Below are 19,791 nucleotides of genomic sequence, written 5' to 3' on the forward strand. Positions count from 1 at the left end.
AAAGTAGTTTGCAAATCCTGAAGTAGCTCAGTGTCGACATGGATTATCTGGTCACCCTACTTCAAGCTGGCATCATATTCTGGAAAGCAGAGACAGAAACTGTACTCCCTCAGTACAAGGGCATTCAGGAACAGATATTCACCCCGTGAATGTCTTTGGGGCGTTCTGCCAACGGGAAACCGGCAGGAATGTAAAAAGGAAGCAGCCGCGCGTCACAGTGTCTTTGTGTGCCGCGTGAAATTACAGGTGCTAATGAATCATTAAGCAGCGCAGAATATTCCCAGTGTTACAGCAGGGTACGCAGAGCAGCCATACGACAGCATTGACCACAGGCAGGACCAGCGGGCTGAGCAGGGAGCCCAGTCTCATGGCTCTCAGAACACGAGGCTTCAGTGCCCTCTTCCTGTCAAATCCCCCCAATGCCCCCAACGGGAAAAGGGTTATGGGGATGGCGCAGGGAGCTGTATGCACTGGAGCTCGACAGGACAAATTAATAAAGGCAACCAATTAAGTGCTCCTTTTTAATGAGTGAATTTCTGTAGCGGGGCGGTGTGGCAGAGGGCCCATGCTGGATACAAACTGGGCCGCCGGGGCAGAAATGGCAACACGGCTCATTCCTGGAGAGGCGCCTGACCCTAATCTCAATGGTACATGAAAACCCCCCCCACCTTCAGAGGTCTGTTTTCATCACGGTGCTGCCACCGCCAGCCCCTTCTCTGCCGTGAGGGACGTTACAGCTACTGTGGTGTTCAGTCTCATTCAGCCTCCTCTCTGCCACCTCGGCTTAACTGAAGATGACTGACAAACACAGTGAACAGAAGCACACAGGAAGCAGAGAGTAGGGGCGGGGGGGGTGGTGAGACAGGGATACAGTTTATCTAGCCTGGCTCCCCTCTCTGGGGACAGATACTTATGCTACAAATATGTACACGACCTTGTAACAAGTTTTCGCCACTCCTGTACACGCAGTGCCATTTGCTGCAGGAAAGCGCCCTGCAGTCACATGACAGCTCTACCCATTAATAGTCGTTTCTGTGTGACACTTGTCTGTCAAGTGGAAAAGACCCTGGAGTCAAATTAAATACATTTTGCAGAACAGGAGCATCACCATTAAGTTAGGGCTCATTCCAGGGTACGGTAAATTAATTTACGGCCCCTGCACCCCTCCCCAGCTCTTCGCCTTCACCTAAGTGATTTTACATTGGGGTGGGGTCATTTCTGACAGCTAGCCTTGGGTGACAGCATAGAGAATAAAATTATTTTAAAAAACAGTGGGTGAAATGAGCCAGGGGTGCCTCCGCAGTTTCCAGGCTCTGTGGACATAAATGCTTTAGAACAAACAGATAAACAAACCGAAACAGACGTGTCCTGTGTAAATAAGGGCAGCTGGCAGCTGGGCATCTGCCACAGCCACCCCAGGGCTGTTGGGGGGCAAGAGCAGCGGCGCCATGGGGCCCAGCAGCACTCCGCTTCCTGCCACTGGGATCCCCTCGGCTTCCTGCCACTGGGATCCCCTCGGCTTCATGCCACTGAGATCCGAAAAGCTGAATGCCACAGGGATCGGTTTAGCTTAATGCCACCGAGATCCATTCAGTCCAATGCCACAGGGATCCATTCAGCTTTCTGCCGCAGGGATCTGCTCAGAATCCTCCTGCTGGGATCCATTCAGCCACTTTTGTTGTGATGTACGTCTAATTGTCCAGCACAGTGAGAGCCCTTAACATCATCCATAAAATGTGAAAAAAAGGATTTCTACCTCTGATTTCACTACTTCCCTTTTTGTTTAGCCAGAAAGGGACATGAAAAGCTATCGGTTTAACAAGCAACCTGGGTGAAGTTCCTATCCACCACCTGTAGGGGGCGGCCAAGCAAGCCATATCTGAGAAGACGACCAGGAAAGCCCGCTGACCTGCTGCTATGATGAGCCCATAGACGCCCCCCGTGTTCCCATTGAGCGAGATGTGTGGGCCTCTTCCGCAGAAAAAGACAGAGGCCCCATCCATCCTGACTCCAGCTACCCGACGCCGCAGACATACGTGTGTCTCGTTTGCCGGCTGCCACCACTGCATTCGACAGCTGGCACTGCGGCAGTGATGGAGGGTCAGGGAGCTTGACGCAATTAAGAAAGCGGCAGGCAGGCGGGCCGGCCAAGGAACACCTTCCCAACATGCAGCTAGTAGATGCGGTCTGCAGTGAGGGTGCTCTACACCTGCATGCATGAAGCACTGCATCACTGCGCACGGTCAGCAATACATACTTTTTTAAAAACCACTGAAATAGAATGCTTCTGGAACTCACTGTTCACAATTTCATAGCATTTATCAACAACCTGTTCATCATCATTTATCCATACATCTGTTCATCGTGACTGGATTCACAATCGGGAACCATCCTGTTGATCAGACAGTCCATCCATCCATACATTCATCCAGCTCCAGGGTTTCCTTCCCATGTAGAACCACTTAATTCACTTCATTAAATGCTCAGTTAGATCCTGTTGTAAAGCCTGATTTCTGTGCATCAGTGGAACCTGCCAGATTGGAGTCCTAGAGCCTCAAAGGAAAATCTCTGATGTTTCTGAGAGAAGCCAATCAGTGCATCTTCCACCTTCAATACCACTTATCTAACGCAGGGGCATGAGGAGCCTGGAGCCTTTCCCAGGATGCCTAGGGCACAAGTCAGGGGACACAATGGATGGGATGCCAGTCCGTACCCCTAATCCCAACATGACGACCTTAAGCCCTACCCAGCCATAAAAGTATCCATAAGTAATCAAACAAAATACAAATCTTTTGGCATTTTTAGTTTTTTGATTGAAGTCACAGATTTTTTATAAAATTGAGTTTCCCCTTATGGGAACCAAAAAATATAAAAAATAACAGGTTATCATCACATTATGGGGACATTTGATCCCTCAATGTAATATATACATGACACACACACATACACACATACACACACACACACACACGCATACACACACAACAGGGACAGCATTTTGCCTAAATGACATGCCTTTGGGGTGGAAGAGATAACCAATAATCTATATAGTAAAATATAAACTGAGCTGTATGTTATTGAATATGTAAAACTAGTTTTACCACAACATTAACCTAATGAACCTGCTCCCCTTCAGCAGATGGGGGGAGTGATAAGTAGAGAAAGGATACAGGAATCCTCTGTGTAGGGGACAGGCCCCGCACTGCCTGCAGCCAAGTAGCTGTAGAAGGAGACCTCCAGCGTGTAGCAGTAGGACATGTCGTCCAGAAGCCCCCCCAGGAAGCGCCGGCCTGTGCCGGCCTTGACCACGTCACGGTTGAAGGACGTGCTGGACTGGAGAGAGCAGAGTGCAGAGCAGCATTAGGAGGGAGAGATCTGAGTGTGCGTCCATGGCAGGGGGGAGTGAGACCCAGCACTGGGGAGCTGTCTGTGTGGCAGCCCAGTGACTGGGAGAAACGGGCTTAAAATCCAAAACGAAGAGCTAAACGTGCACCGCACCTAAAAACATTTATCCCAAAAACCAAGCCGATCCTACAGTGTAAGACAGGGAGGCAATTTTTCAGTGGCTTATAGTCAGAAAGGTATTTCACACCAACAGGTGAGAATTTACTGTTCCACCACAGTGTCACACACATGCACGCGAATGCACGGACACCATATAAATAAAAGAAACATTGCAAACTGCTCTATTTCACTTTGGACAAAGACAGAGAAAGAGGTAGACAAACTTAGAGACAAAGAGAGAGATAGAAAAATTGAAACAGAGAGACACATAAACAGAGATAATAGAGGCAAAGAGAGAGACAGAAACTGAGACATACAGACAGAGTGAAACAGAGGGAAACAGAGAGCGAGATGAACAGATCGGCAGGCAGACAGGCAAACAGGGAAATACACAGGGAAAGAGAGATAAAGAGACAGACAGATATGTAGACAGGCATATAGACAGACAGACGGGACATGGACAGACTGACAGACATGCAGGCAGGCAGACAGAGACAGACAGGCAAACAGGCACAGAGACAGACAGGAAGACAGGGTAATAAACAGGTAGAGAGAGATAAAGGGACTGAGACAGAAACACAAATAAGCCCACAGATAGACAGGCAGACAGGGAAATAAACAGACAGATAGGCTGATGGACAGACATGCAGACAGACAGACAGACAGACAGACAGACAGACAGAAAGACAGATGGGATAATAAACAGACAGAGAGATATAAACAGACTGAGACAGATACATAGACAGGTAGACAGACAGGCAGACAGAATGATAAGTCAACAGAGATGCAGGCAGGCAGACAGGAAGAAACACAGGCACACCAACAGACAGACAAACAGACAAAAAGGTACAGAGAAATAAAGTGACTGAGAAACACAATTGAGCACACAGACAGACAGACAGACAGACAGACAGACAGGGAAATAAACCGACATACAGGCCAGCAGACAGACATGCAGACAGGTACATACACATATATGGTAACAGACATGCAGGCAGACAGACAGACAGGGAAATAATCAGGCAGAGATAGAGAAAGAGACTGAGACAGATACAAAGACAGACAGACAGATAGGCTGAAAGACAGGCAGGGAAATAAACAGGCAGAGGGAGATTGAGACTGAGAGACAGGCATACACAGATGGGCAGAGAGACAGATATGCAGGCAGACACACAGGCAGGGAATAAAACACATAGAGAGAGAGATAAAGAGACAGACATACACAAATGGGCAGACAGACAGGCAGGCAGAGAGACATGGAGACAGGTAGGCAGGTAGAATTACAGACTGAGAGACAGGCAGAGGGCCATATCCCAGAGGCCAGTGCCCCCCCTGTCACGGTGTTGTAACACACTAACACTGCAGCCATTCCTTATTCACACACGTCACCCAGTTATTAAAGGTCGGCCTTTTGCCCATCAGACCCACAAAAATCCCATCGCTGATCTGCGACAAGCATCAGAGTAACTGGCTACGCGTGATGTAACAGAGTGTGAGGGTGCAAGTGTGTCACCGCTCAGAAAAGGTTACACTCCTGTCCACGTGCAATGGCTACCACTGCGAAATGTCACACTCTCTGAATGCCGAAGGTTATTTTTGATGAGAAGCTGGCTATTACATGAAAAAGAAAGGAAGTTTTGGGGGACCACAAACTTTTAAAACGAGGAGAGGAACAAGGACATTGGCTTCCTCTGCATACTGTTATGAAGTTTACAGACTGTGCCAAAATTGCGAGTCAAGCTTAATCCCTCATCCTGAGTGCCGTACTTCCCCACATCCTCTCAATTCCCATCACTGCAGCGCAACTCCAGCGGCGAACATACAGCAAAGCCAGCCAATGAGGGGAGAGACCCCTGCTGGCAGCGTCTGACCGCGGGGATCTCTGATGCTAATATTTATTTATTTCCATGACATTCGTTAAGATTCTGTTTGTGCACCGTGTACTTTAAAATTTGTTTGCACTATGTTTACTTGTTTGAACTATGTGTACCATCTTCACACCTTGTCTGTTTTGCATCTGTTCATTTCTGCTCTGCTGCTATGTGCACGAGAATTTGCCCCTGGGATCAATAAAGTTTATGTGATGCACTGTGATGGGAATGGCCTTCCAGGCATGGAACCGAGAGGATCTGGCTTCACAAGGCCGTCTCCTCCCGCCATCACGGGTCGCCGCTCGTTTGCGGCGTTGGTTTCTGCCCGTCATTAATGTCACTGTCTTTGTTGATAGACTCCAAAGGAAGTGAGTCGTCCTCCTTTACCCTGGCTGAGGACAGCAAAATAAAGTGAGTGATAATGGGACATTCAGACCAGCATCTGTGCTAATGTGCTATTTTTCCTGCCTTTTTTGAGATGAAGTGTGCAATCTCCCCTGCACGGGCGCGGGTGGTCCTGGTCTCCGACAGGTACAGTATGCGCGTGTGTGGTTAGCGGGGCAAAATGATTTTTTTTCCCTCTTTGTTCATTTGGTCTTAGTAATGTTACGTGTCTGTAGTGTGATTTTGTCACCAAATAACTTCAGTCAAAGTGAATCGTTATGGGACTGGCCCATCTAAGTCTCTGTTGGCCCACCCAAGCTGTGATTTCTGCCCCACTATTAATGCACCTTTATATATGAAGAGACTCAGAGTAAGCTGTGATACACTTTGCTGTAAAATAAAGAACTCAACCGAATCTGAATTTTAATTTGTAGAAAATTTATAAATGAGCCACGATTTCATTGAAATGTTACATTTCCTTGTAGGCTGCACACTGCGGTAATAAAAACAATGTAGTGTAGATGTAAGTTGACAGAGCACACCAAATAAGGAAGCTCCTTCTGCGGGTGAGCGAAGCACAGCGAGAGAGGCGTGCTTTACGTGGGTCAGGAGCCTGTGTGCAGACCCTTGCCCGCAGATAGAGTGGGCTGAGCCTCAGGGTCCCCTCACCCTCCATGGGGTGTCCAGCGTACTGCTCAGCTGCGGATCAGCGCTGGGCCCATCGGTCAGGCCACAACGGCCTTCTGACAGGCGGATGGGCGCATTCGCAACTGTTATGGGTCCTGCGGCTGCACTTACAGTAATGAAAAGCAGCCGAGTGCCTCCCCAGCCCAGCCCACGCTCTGCCGCCCCGCCCGGAGACGAGGCAGAAGGAGGAAGCGACCACGCTGTCCCCGTCACACGGTAACCTTCCCCTCCTGCCCGAACAGGGAGACGTGGCTCCCTGCTAGGTGACAGATTGCCAGAACTTCAGCTTAACTCCTCGGCACCCGGGACTCGCTCTCACTCGCAGACTTTTCAGAAAGACGGGAACATCGACGGGGACGAGGCGTCTGATACTTCCGGTCACAAAGAGGCAGCCCGTGAAGTGCAGGGCGGAGAAGCAGCATGGGAAGCTTACGCTGGTGAACGTTTTTACAGATTGACAGCTAACCTACAACCGGAAAGTTGTCTGGTGTTGATGACACAATGTTTATTTCCCAAACTCTGTTATTATTAGCCTGCTCCAAAATAATGGAGATTAAGCGATTAGCAAATGTTAGCCGCGCCCTAATACTGACTATTTCTGTGTTTAACACAGAATAATAACATACAAATTAGGATTTCTGGAAAGCTATAAAAATGTATTTACCCTAATCCTGCTCTGTTCGCAGTTCACAGTTACAAGTACTATGGTAAACGCTTCCTTGTGGGGGCTGAAACTGAGGGGTGTCTGGTGCTCACCAGGGAGAAGTCAGGCGCGTTTTGGCAGAGCAGGCGTGGGAAGACGGCCTGGCGCTGGACACGCTCCTCGTCCTCAAACACGTTGCCGTACATGAAGCCGTTCATCATGGTGGAGTGGGCATGCACGTCGATGTAGAATTCCAGGCTCACCTTCTGGGGGGGGCAAACACAGACATGGAATGCGCAATGAGGTCTTAGGGATCAGAGACAGACGCCACGTCGTGAGACCACAGTGCTTAAAGGGTGTCCTGCGACCTCCAGCTATGCCCCTCCGGTGCCCCTCTCGCCCCCAGGGCCGTCTTTAGGGCCATGGTGTTATGTAAGCAGTCACATTAAGGCCACACCCAAGCTGGGCTAGAGGAAGGACCTGCGATGGCAGCCTACCAACCTTGCAGACCACGAGCCAAGTGGACAGCAGGAGCCGGGATCACCCACAAGGGAAACGCCCCACAGTGAGCCTGAGAGTGCGGGGGGGGGGGGGGGGAGTAGGTGACGTAGGGTGTCGAACTGGAAATCCCTCTGCTATTCAATGCCAGGAGAGAGCTCCTTGAGGGGCAAGCCTTCACCTGTTTGCAGACCCCAGAGGGCGCTCCAAAGCCCAGCCTGGAGGCGAGATTCCGGCGGTGCATTGAGGGCCGTTGACGTCAGCAGCTATGTGACATGTGACTGGTTGGACGGCTTGTGCTTGGAACTTTCCAGAAACCACCCCCCATCCTCTGTGCTCCAGCTCCTTCAAGGCTCCTTCCCTAACCCCCCCCCCCCCACGTTATCCTTCCCAGTGTCTCTAACCCCCCCATGTTACTGCCCTGCCCCCCCTTATCCCTAACCTGAACCTCCCCATGTCACTGACTCTCCCCCTCATGTCATTAACCCTAACCCCCCCCATGATACTGCCCTGCCCTCCCGTACCCCTAACCCTAACCACCCCATATCGCCCACCTCACCCCCCCCGTGTCCCTGGCCCTCCACCTGCTGCCTCTCATTGCACATTCTGTTGTACACCTCAGCGCCCCGGGGGTCACCAGGCAGGAGTGGGTGGAGGGGAGATGGGTGGGCGCGGGGCTGCTGTACAGAGGATGGGGGAGGGGGGGGATTGAAATTCTGCTCACAGCCAAAGCAATTTCCTGGCAAGCAGCGTACTGTCAGCCCAGTGATGGCAGCCTGTGAAATACGGCGTCTGTGAGCGGGCCAGGAGCGCACTGGCAGTGTGATGGATGGAGCCCGTGGGGGGGCATGCGCCATTAGGGCGGCTCTGTCGGCCGCGTGCCGGAGCACCGGGCTTTAATGGCGGGAAAAGCTCTGCCGATAAGAGTGCAACACAGAGCTGGGACACAGAGCCAGCCTTTGGTGACGCTGCTGTATAAATTTGCCCTTGTAATTTACAACCCAGAATAAACATCCACCAGGTGGCGTAATCCTTAACATAGCTGTGCTCATTCAGAGCTGGTAAAAAAAACAAGCACATGATCTGGCTTGGGATGCCACCAAAGTGAGTGGTGCCCATACTGTGGACCTTCCTAGCCGCTACCCCCTCCCCCCATGAGTGCTGGACAACTGAAGAGGACAAACCTGGCCAGTCCAGGCCCAGTCTGCCCTGCTCTGGCCCAAAATCCAGGGGGACACTCTGACAAAAGTGTTGGCTAGCACCTCCTGCTGGAAGCACATTGACAGCGCAAACAGCATACATGCATGTGGGAATCATCTGGGAAAAGGCTGTATCTGTGAAGCGCTAATGCTATTTCCAAAGAGGGAAGACATCTCACAATGCCTCATGCCTCTGGCGCAGAGCAACCGACCTCTTTGTCCATCACATAAAAAAAACAACAAACTGAGCGATTTTATTCCCCACAAACAATTCCGTCCTCCCCTCAGCCTGCTGTTTTGAGCAGTTTACTTGGAAGTGGAAGGTCAAAGCCTTTCTGTCTGTTACAGGCTTATCGAAGGTGAATTCATTAGTCCCAAGCTTTTAGGACGGTAAGACATTTCCTTATCTTATACCGAGCTTAATGGTACTGATATTAGCGGGATTATCGACCACCCTTCCGATTCAGTCTTTGCGTGATTGGCTAAAGGAATTTAAATAACAATAATAATGATTAGTTTTGCAATTAATTTATAACGAAGAATTTAATGTCTTCTTTTGGCTGAATGGAAATAACCTTCAAGGCTTTGTACTGAAGGTCAGGATATACAAAATAGTGGAATTATGACAGGAAAAGATAAAATTATAAAAATGTATACATACATCATCTATGTCCTCAGCTGTGCGAACTTTAAATAAGATCTGAACGTCAGTCCTAAAATGACACACAGCGGCACAGGCCGCTGTTATCTACGGACCGCAGAGCCGTAAAACCAAGATACAAAGATAGATGGCAGTATGGAGCTACTTGTTTTCTACTCACAAGCAAGGAGGTAATGGTCTACTGCTGTCTCTGACTGTCAACTGACCTATGTCAGCTGACCCATGCTCCTGGGTATGACAGAGGCCACGGAACGAAGGGTTCTCCAGCACCACCACTGCACAGGTGAGGTATTACCATGTGAAACGGTAGATGATAGGCTGGGGGGGGGTGGTTTTGGGAAGGCCATAAATCTATGGGTCTCCAAAACGTGAAAAGACGATGACAGCAGAGGACATTCGGAAAGACAGACGTAGGGCGCATTTCCAAATTCAGAGGACTGCAGACAGAAATCCACAGGCCAGCAGGGCAGTGTGTGTGTTGGGGGGGGGGGATATTAAAGGAAGCAGGGTGGAGCAAAATTCATCTAGTCTACCTGACAGAACCTAATACATTTGTTTCAGATGGAAAATTAATTTTCTAATATTAAAAAGGTCAGAAATGAACTATGGCAACGGCGCCCCCTTTGTCATCTTTAACAAATTATCCAAAATGGCGCTGTCAGATTGGTGGGCATGATGAATGTTACTAGTAATCAGCCAATCAAAAACAATTCTTCTTTTCCTTTGATAAATGGAGTGGAAAAGCATCACTTAAGCTGCAAGACGGATCCATTTATTTCTTTTTCATTATTGCTTTTTTCCTATGTTAAACAAACACTGCCAAGCCACAGTGCTACCGAGAGACATTATTTTCACTCGTTTATTGACGTTATTTCCCCCTCTGTGCTCACTTTTGCATTTAAAAAGACATATCTTTGTTTTTGTTTTCTGAAACCCACTCTGGGTTTAATGTCTTCCATTCAATTGGGCCGATTGCTGCAGAGTCAGAAAATTGGGTGTGACAAGAGTACTGGGTGAAATCCTGTGAAATCGAACCGAGCGGCCTGATAAATCTCACAATATAAACAATTCAAGGAATAATGCAGAAAGCACAAAGGTAGAATCATTCTGTGGTACATTGGTAGGCGCACAGACTCCATGCAGTGAAATTTTCACTGGAATATTGTTAATATTCTCATTAAAACACAATTTTAATATGGAATACGGGTAGCCTCATTACATGCTAACGTGCCAGTAGCTCCAGCCCCAGCATGCACCCCTCAGGATTGGAGGAAATGAAGTGGACCGAGGGCACGAGCGCGGGTCAGAACCACATGGCGGGAGCCCTTCAGCACCACCTTATCTGTGCACCGTGTCCGAGGAGATTAGCTAGAATCCAGTTGGAGGGAATACAGGCATGTGACTGAGTCAAAATGACTGGCACGATTACCACCTCACACTCTTCAGTTAAATGCTTTTAATTACTGCACTTGCCACGATTTCATCATTTCTCTTACAAAGAGAAAAATGAATGCTATTCACCCTTTTCCTTTTTATTCAAAGGCTTTAAAAACAGTTCTTACTTGTATTTCATGGGCAAAAAAAGCAACAGATATCTTCTTTTTGAGTGGACCAATAAGTGGATTACTTTTAAAAGATGAAGATGTGTGGAAAAAAGTAGTGATTCATTTCTGGGTTACCTAAGAACTGAGAAAGTAAAAATACACTCAGAGGGAATACCTTTAGAGTGATATTTGATGGTAATATAAATGGCCAATCTGAGTAATATATGTACTGCTGAAGCAGTCGGTCCCCCAGGTTGGATGTCATAAGAAGGAACAGTCACTTCTGACAGAATGTGAGAAGGTCATGGTTACACTCTTTCAATGGGATTTAATGCGATAAACATTCTCTCACCACTCTGGAGCCAAATGGACTATATCCCACAGTCGTGGTGGCCCATAACTCAAGGCGCTACACAAAGGTACCACGGCTGGCTGGATTCCTGCATGTTCTCCCATCTCTCTGCAGCAAAACTGGTCTGTTAGGCGCTCAGGGGGAACCTGGACTGAATGCTCCCCCCACCCTACGGCAAATTCAGGTGAGGACCCCTCACATGTGCGTCACACGCTCCTGATGACAGGCCTGCGGTGCGTATCATAGGTGCCCTGCTGTCTGTTCGCCTCAGCATGTCCTATCAGTCCCTACTGAGGCTCAAGGAAGGGGATGTGTGGGAAAGTAAAAGCAGGGGTGTGTGTGTATCTGTCTTTGTGTATCTGTGTGTCTATGTGACTATATGTGTCTTTCTGTGTGTATATGTATGTGCATGTACTTGTGTTTATGTCTGTGTGTATTTGTCTGTGTATGTGTGTGCGTGTATATATGTGTGTGTATGTATGCCTGTGTGTGTGTGTGTGTGTGTGCGCGCACTTGTGTGGGAGCCGCAGGGACCCGGCAGATCAGTCTGCCATGACTGAGCTCATCGATCAGCATGCCCAGGCCGCAGCTGAAGGTTAAGCCAGGGGCTGGATCCCCCTGTGCGAGGAGCCAAGCAGCCCGGGTCTTATCAGGATCTCAGCGTACAGCAAAGGCCTGGCACCTCCCACAATGGGCTCTGACCTTCAGTAATCCTGCAACCTGTGTTTCTACATTCAATTAACAAGACGGCAAGAACATCTCTGTGAAGAAGAAAAACAATGTAGGTAAAACAGAGAGACACCAACCCCAAAGATACACAGACCCCGACTCTCACTACAGAGCAGACTCAGGTCTTTCCTGTAGATCAGTGATTCCCAAACTGGTCCTCAGGGTCCCCCAGCTGGTCCACATTTTTTCTCCCTCCCAGCTCCAGCAGGACAGATTTGAAATGTGTATACAGCTGGGTGATGTAGTTACCCTCCCGTGCAAGGAGGGCGCTGCAGTTCACATTTGGAACTGCCAGTCACTTACTTGAGTACGGAGTCCCCCGGTAGCCATGTAGTCATGCAGATAATATTGATAGCTCATCAATATATTTTTTTTCAAATTGGTTTGTTGTTTGTCTGTTTTCTTTAGCTTTTGATCGGTTACTCTTTGCATAGTAGGAACACATCTGTGATGATGGTTACTTTTGGGCCATTCCGTTGCAAGCAGAATTCCAGTGGAAATGCATTTAACGTATCACAGCTAAGCATCCTGTTAGTGGTGTTGAGTAGACTGAAGGACACCATTACAGACATTCCACCCAATGAAAAAGCTTAATCTGTTAGGGTATCTGGACCCATGAGGAAGAGGTCAGGCCCTGGACCCCTCGTCCAATCATAATTAAGATCTTATTCAGTATTTCTGACTGTGAAACTGAGAGTAATGTCAGCTTCTCTCTGCCTCCTGACTGGCCCGGGAACAGTCACATGCATCTGAATCTTACAAATAAGAGCAGATAAGCAGTAGCAGAAAATAAGAGTCTTTAAAGCGCATCCGCGTGCATTGGGCTGGCCGGAAACTCACAGGCTCCTGGTTCATGTGGAGGATGAGCTGCTTGACTGCGTGCAGGGTGGGGTGTGCCCATGGGGAGGGCTCCTGCCAGTGCCGGTTGAGATCGAACCCCATCAAGGAGCACCTTGGAAGACAGAGAAGCCCTTCAGTCATTTAGTTGCCATTTCCTCCCTTGTCCAACGCATCTCCTACTAATTCCCCTAGATTTACCCCTGCAGCCCCTGTGTTCCTCTAGCCAGCTGCACATTGAGTGTCCTTAGCCCCCTGCCTGCTGACTCCCCCGGTGACCCCCCCGTCACTCTCCCCCCAATATACTGCATTATTTCTTCCAGCCTTGTCTCCCAAGACCATCTTCTGCCGACAGACTATCTCTTCAATCTTTCTGTTCCTACATCTATAAATTTCAATCTTTCTAATCTCTAGCTCCCCGGCGGTGGACTGAATTTCCAGCTCAGTCTTTTATAACCTTCTCCTGTCCCCTAAAGACAGACTTTTTTATATCACATCTCTCTCCGCTCACATTTCAGCTTTTCATGACTAATTTACGCCTTTCACCGAACTTGACACATGACTATGTAAATAACCCTTAATGTTCTTCCTAGCTTCCATATATTTTTATGTTCCAGGACATTTAAAACCAGAACTATTAAAACGTCCCGTGCAATATCAGAAACCTCTAATCCTATATCTACTTATGAGTGTCGTCCATGTTTTTTTGCTGTAATGGATATAAAATATTGTAGGTAACCAGCTCAGGGGATTTAAAAATCATGCTATTGATATCGATATATTTGTATATGTAAGACACAGAAAGAAGGTTTTTGGCCTTTTTAAATTGGCCAGTTCATTTCAGGGAGTCGCTGTGGTACAACTGGGAGTGACTAGATTATTTCCACACAGATAATCAGTTCATAGCATCAAGGTGCCCTGATGTCAGCAGGTATGAATTCAATAAAACAAAGCAGGAGCCCATACATGGCACTGCCATGAGTACCAGGGAGTGGCGAGGCTGCAGGTATCGACGGCTGCAGACGTTGATCTGTGGTCAGCCATGACCAATTCGCTTCCTCACATTCGTGTTTCACGCAGTCAATTGCTAACGTGCTGGAAAGGCATATCAGCACATGTGTTTTCAAAAGGAGTTCAGCCCTGCTCATCTAGATCCAGACATTTTCGACATTTGATAAAGCTGTAAATATTTTTGAACTTCCATCTAGGTCACGTTGAGGACAGCTCTCCGGACAAAAAGGTGTAATACAGAAGAGCCAACACTAGATGGCAGCAGCAAACACCGTTTGATAGACGCTTATGCATCTCCTTGGGTCTGTGCCGTTCTGTAAAATCAATCATAAAGCAGGAGGTAGAAATGACACCCACAGACCACAAACTGCAGCCCTGCCAAATGACGTGAAAATGTGTGGGGAGGCTGGCCAACTGGGCACAGAGACAGTTAACAAACAAAAAAAAAAGAGAAAATGGAAAAAAAAAACTGTCACATGAAAACATGACAAAAAACGGGGAGGATGTGTCCTCCACAGCCGACGGGGAGCAAAACCAGAGAAACATCTGCATGGGCCCTGGGCTCTCCAGGCGAACATTACCGCGAAAAAAGTTAGAAAGTGGAGCGCTAGCGTTTTTTAATCTAAGGGCTAATGTTTGGAAATAAAGGGAGGGGGAGGAAATGAGGGGGCTGAGACCCTATTGACTGCTTCCCTTTTAATCCCCCGCAACTTAATTCAAATCTATAACATTTGGTCCTGCTTAGCTATAAATCTTCAGATGAGTTAAAGTGTTTCCGCATAGATAATTACAGCTATTTTTCTTTACTCTTTTTCTAAATCAGTGCAATTAATGTCCTCCCGCCCGCTAGAGGCACTTATTTTCATACAGATCAAACTGCTTCATTCTTTTTTTATTCTTGAATGCAGCTATGTCAAAATGTGCATTAAAAAGAGCTATTTTTGACATAATGGGGCGAGCTAGAAAATAAAAACTTACATCCAGACAAATTTTCAGGAAAAAATTGAGAATAACCAGTCCTCAGCAGACTCACTGCGCCCTCTGGAAGAGCCCACAGAGCAGAGTTTTTTCGGGATTGGAAGTAAATCACAGAAACGGGCTCCCTGTGAAATGCTACTACTGTTATTAAAAATAAAACCTGAATTCTGCCATCTAGCTCCATTGCTTTGTTGCCACTGGGTCATTAAGTGTCTCAGGCATTAACGCTGATTACATTCATTCTTATAAAATATCTGCAGCAGATGGGTGAGTTAGCCACCATTATGAGTAACTTGGTATAGCAGGCTGAGGGCAGACCGCGCTTCAGCTGCGGTGTCAGCTTTGTTGCTAGTGAGCTTCAGACCTCACGTTTGACATTCAAGTGACCAGCCTCCGTCCAAAGCCGTCACTGGGCTTCTGAGGTTTGTACACAGCCGGCTTTAAACTACAGCCTGATTAAACACGGGTACTGGCCACAGATCTGAGATGCACTCTAGTTAAGCTCCGATTGGTGCACATCGCCATAAGACTCGTTCAGTCGGTTTATGTTACCAGGTAGCATTCAGACCTATTTCTGTCTTTATATGCTCACCGTTTAATTATTTGACTATATTTACCTTTACTGAATGTAATGATATGCAAATCTTTGGACAAATGAACATATAGCTTTTAGACGTTATTACAACCTACATGCTCACAGCACCACACAAATGTGATTTTATTAGCTTAATGTGTTAACTTGGCCGTAATTGGTTCTGAACATTGTGAACATTGGTTATGAAAAGGTGGCACAGTGGCTCAGAGGGTTATGCTGTTGCTTCTCACCTCAAGGGTTGGTATTTTGATTCTCTGCTCTGATTCGCTGGTTTCTCTGGAGACTGGCCTATAGACTCTTTAATTTGTAAGCACCAAACCACTCCCTCGGTATATGTATATCACCTTCCCACCACAGTGCCCCCTAGTGTTGTGCTCCCACATTACTCCCTTAGTGCTGCCTGATCTCCCTGTGCCAAAGATAGGTTACAGGCTCTGATCAGCAGAAGATGGTTGGTTGGTTCCAAACCTGAGTTTGTAGGTGAAACTGCTGCTTCAGATAATATATCACGTATGAACATGATACAGAATATGAAAGTATGACTACAATCAAGGAAGAACAAGGAAGGATGTGGTCGAGGTTGTGAGTGGAGGACTTTACCGGTAGTTTCCCAAGTAGACACCATCAGGGTTCAGCATGGGCACGATCTTGAAGACCACATGATCACGCAGGACTCGTGCCACTGGGTGCTGGCTGACGAGGAAGTCGATGACGCCTAGAGGAAGACGAGCATGTGCGGTGTGACACTGGGCCAGGTGATCATGTTCGCCGGGGCGAATCACACTGTGACACTATGTCAGATGTGCAGCGCTTATCGGGGCGTGGTTACTTTGCTTAAGAAAAACAAAAGAGATCTAAGCCCACAAAAGCAACACGAGTAAATGATAAAAGGGGCAATATAAGAGAGCAGTCTGCACATGATGTAAACAGACTTGAACAGGCAATTGGATAAAACAAGCCAGCAGTATATGGTTGATTACCATGAAAGAGATGAGTTACCCGCCTGAGAGAGAAAGGGATGGGGGTGGGGGGGCACATCCTGGCTGTTTGTATCACACACTGAAGGAGGATGAATATCAGAACAGAAAGAGAGGGCAGCACGCCCCCCCCCCCCCCCCATTGCACTCTCTCCCCCTCCCTCTCTTCTCATCCTATCATTACCACTAATGGAGGCATAACGAGCCCTTTAATAGAGTCAAGGCGGCGGGGGCAACGGCAGGCTGGAGCAGTGTGAGAGCAGGCGGCTTCCTGGGCTGACCGTGCCCATCTGTGTTTGTGGGGCCAGTACAGAGCTGAAAGTCACATTGGCCCCGGGGCCCTGAGGGCAGCCAGTGCCCCACGCTGACCCCCCTCGCTTGGTCCTCTGCCCGGACAGAGGATTTTCTGCTTCGGGCCTCAGCTGTGCCATTGGCTTCTCCTTGCGACTTGCCGAGAACAAGTGAAGGAGGACCCGGCCGGCGAGGGGGAAACGACTGGCGTTGGGGAAGAGGTCAGCGTGGAGGAAGCGGTCAGCGTGGAGCACTTGGCTGGTGTGGAGGGTCCGGCAGCTTTTGGGGCGGCCGTGTCGCTGGCAGTCTGCATGCGGCGGCCACAGTGACACTCATTTCCGTGGCTCAAATGCTAAACGCTAAATAAAGCTCATGTGAATCCCAAGGATAGGACACATTTCTATATAGGTGTGACCTTTACCTCTGTGGGTTAAAACGGGTTACATGACAAGGCCATAACATTCACATTCGGAGAATTTTTTTTGCTTAACACACGTTACTCTTTTAGCTATAAACTAAATCAAAAGTGGATCATTTTGGAGGTTTGTGTTTCTTTGACTTTGTACCAAAGAGACACATTTCTAACTCACCACAGCATAATGCCAATCCAGGAGGACAGCTTCTGAGACACAAATGTGCTCTAAGCGTCATGCTGCAATGAGGCTCAGAAAAAGTCTGGATTGAGACACGTGACAAACCAGCATCAATCCATGTTTCCGTATAGCATGCAGCGTACAGGGTCAGTGTGAGCCTATGACAACTATGCTTCTGAAATCCTCCCCAATGTGAGCTACCAAACTTCTACGGGAACTGCCCAGAACAGTTTTAGATAACGCCTCCTGCAGGACACCTGGGCTAGATATGGAAGTGTACGTTCTGATGCCTCAAGCGCCGCAGTATCAGTGAAGCTGTTTCGTGTCTCTCTATAACTAGCGCCCCTCTACTGAACAGAGGAAATAAAAGCCCCTCAAATTTGTGACATTCTCTGCTTGAGTAATGTTACTCTTAAAGAGATTAAATTGCTATTATTTTGACATGATATGCAGGCACCCCAGTATCGAGATAATGGCTCTTGTTAAACTGCTGTCAAAACATGAGCACTGTTATCTGGGCAAGGGAGGAGGAGTGGGGATGATGAGGGGGTCTGTCACCATCTCCCCTGTCACAATCCCTTCCACCGTCTCTCCCGTCACCGTCTCTTCCATCACTTTTTCTCCTGTCACCTTTATTTGTCACCTTCTCTCTCGTCACCGTCTCTCCCGTAACTTTTTCTCCTGTCACTGTCCCAACCCGTCACCGTCTCTCCCGTCACCTTCTCTTCCACCGCCGTCCCTCCTGTCACCGTCCCTCCCACCACCGTCCCTCCCGTCACCGTCTCTCCCGTCACCTTCTCTTCCATCGCCGTCCCTCCTGTCACCGTCCCTCCCATCATAGTCTCTCCCGTCACCGTCCCTCCTGTCACTATCTCTCCCATCACCGTCCCTCCCTTCACCGTCTCTCCCTTCCACCATCTCTCCCGTCACCATCCCTTGCGTCACCTTACCTTGGCAGATGAAAGAGGCGGGAGACTCCCCCGGATGCACACGGGCCGTGAGGAAAACCACCTTTTTCTCCTTCCCTGGTTTTAGATGTACTGGGGGGGGGGAGGGACAGAGACATAGGTTAGGGCCATCAGCTATGGGAGTTTGAGATACATGGTTTAGCCAGAGAGGTCAGGCAAAGTGACATGCCGCAAACCTAACACAGAGGCGAGGTAAGGCGAGCCCTTACGGGCAAAGACATCATGCAAAGGAAGGCTCTCATTTCTGTGGAGAACGAAAGGGCAAAATCTCTCCATAAATAACAGCAACTTTAGATCACTCAATTACGGTTTATGGCAAGATATTGATTGCACAATGGCTCGAAGCAGATAGAATTGATTCTGCTTTTCTATCTGTTTTATACTGAAAGGAACGGCAAAGGAAACTTGTTATGGTGTAAAACGCCCCCTTAAAGTGGCCGATGCAGAATAACCACCAGTAGGTCCCAAACAGCCATCTTTCCATACCTGCATTTAGAGGATTAGATATTAAGACTCCCTAACAAGGAAATTACTGTCAATAAATGCAGACAAGAAAAAAGAGGTGTCATTCATGGGAAGAACACTTTAAAACACAAGGCAAAGAGAGCATGGTGACTGGTTACACTGGCATTATGCTGTGGTGAGTTAGAATTAGAATTTAGAATTTGGTGATCAGTGGTCATTGTTGACACACCACAGCACACAGTGCACAACAACGAAATGTGTTCTCTGAATTTAACCCATATGTGACATTGTGACATAGCAGGGGGCAGCTAATTCAGTGCCTGGGGAGCAGTGCTTGGGGGCGGTACCTTGCTCAGGGTACCTCAGTGGTGTGCTGAGCACCTACTCGAGGCATGACTAAGGCACAGGATGGCAGTGCACAAACAAAGGGTTTATTGAACCCTGGATGGTCAAACCCTATTGGTGATGAACCTTGGATGGTCAAACCCTACTGGTGATGAATCTTGGACGGTTAAACTCTATTGGTGATTAACCTTGGATGGTCAAACTCTACTGGTGATGAGTCTTGGATGGTCAAACCCTCTGGTGATGAACATTGGATGGTCAAACTCTATTGGTGATGAACCTTGGATGGTCAAACTCTATTGGTGATGAACATTGGATGGTCACACCCTACCGGTGATGAACCTTGCATGGTAAAACTCTATTTGTGATGAACCTTGGATGGTCAAACCCTACTGGTGATGAACCTTGGATGGTCAAACCCTACTGGTGATGAACCTTGCATGGTCACACCCTACCGGTGATGAACCTTGCATGGTCACACCTTACTGGTGATGAGCTTTGGATGGTCAAACTCTACTGGTGATGAGCTTTGGAGCCCCTCCAGCTTTGCCAGACGCCCGGCATAGCTTGTTATCAGCCACAGGAAAGTGGGAACCAGCGCAGTTGTTAAGATTCACCACGTCTCAGTTCATCCATCACAGCCGGTTATAGCTCCAAGA

At 48.1% G+C, this 19,791-nt stretch overlaps 1 protein-coding gene across 1 annotated transcript in view; it reads right to left on the reverse strand.

Moving 5' to 3' along the window:
• Window positions 1-19,791, reverse strand: part of agbl4 (AGBL carboxypeptidase 4) — a 398,795-nt gene that overhangs the window by 12,821 nt on the left and 366,183 nt on the right. The window contains exons 7-11 of the mRNA XM_023821409.2: window positions 18,305-18,394; window positions 16,094-16,208; window positions 12,913-13,024; window positions 7,203-7,355; window positions 3,171-3,333 (exon numbers count right to left, since the gene is read on the reverse strand). Of these exons, the coding sequence (XP_023677177.1) occupies window positions 3,171-3,333; window positions 7,203-7,355; window positions 12,913-13,024; window positions 16,094-16,208; window positions 18,305-18,394 (633 nt within the window). The remainder of the gene's footprint in view (window positions 1-3,170; window positions 3,334-7,202; window positions 7,356-12,912; window positions 13,025-16,093; window positions 16,209-18,304; window positions 18,395-19,791) is intronic.

The sequence above is a fragment of the Paramormyrops kingsleyae genome, chromosome 15 (genome assembly GCF_048594095.1).
Source record: "Paramormyrops kingsleyae isolate MSU_618 chromosome 15, PKINGS_0.4, whole genome shotgun sequence".
Classification (NCBI taxonomy): Eukaryota; Metazoa; Chordata; class Actinopteri; order Osteoglossiformes; family Mormyridae; genus Paramormyrops; species Paramormyrops kingsleyae.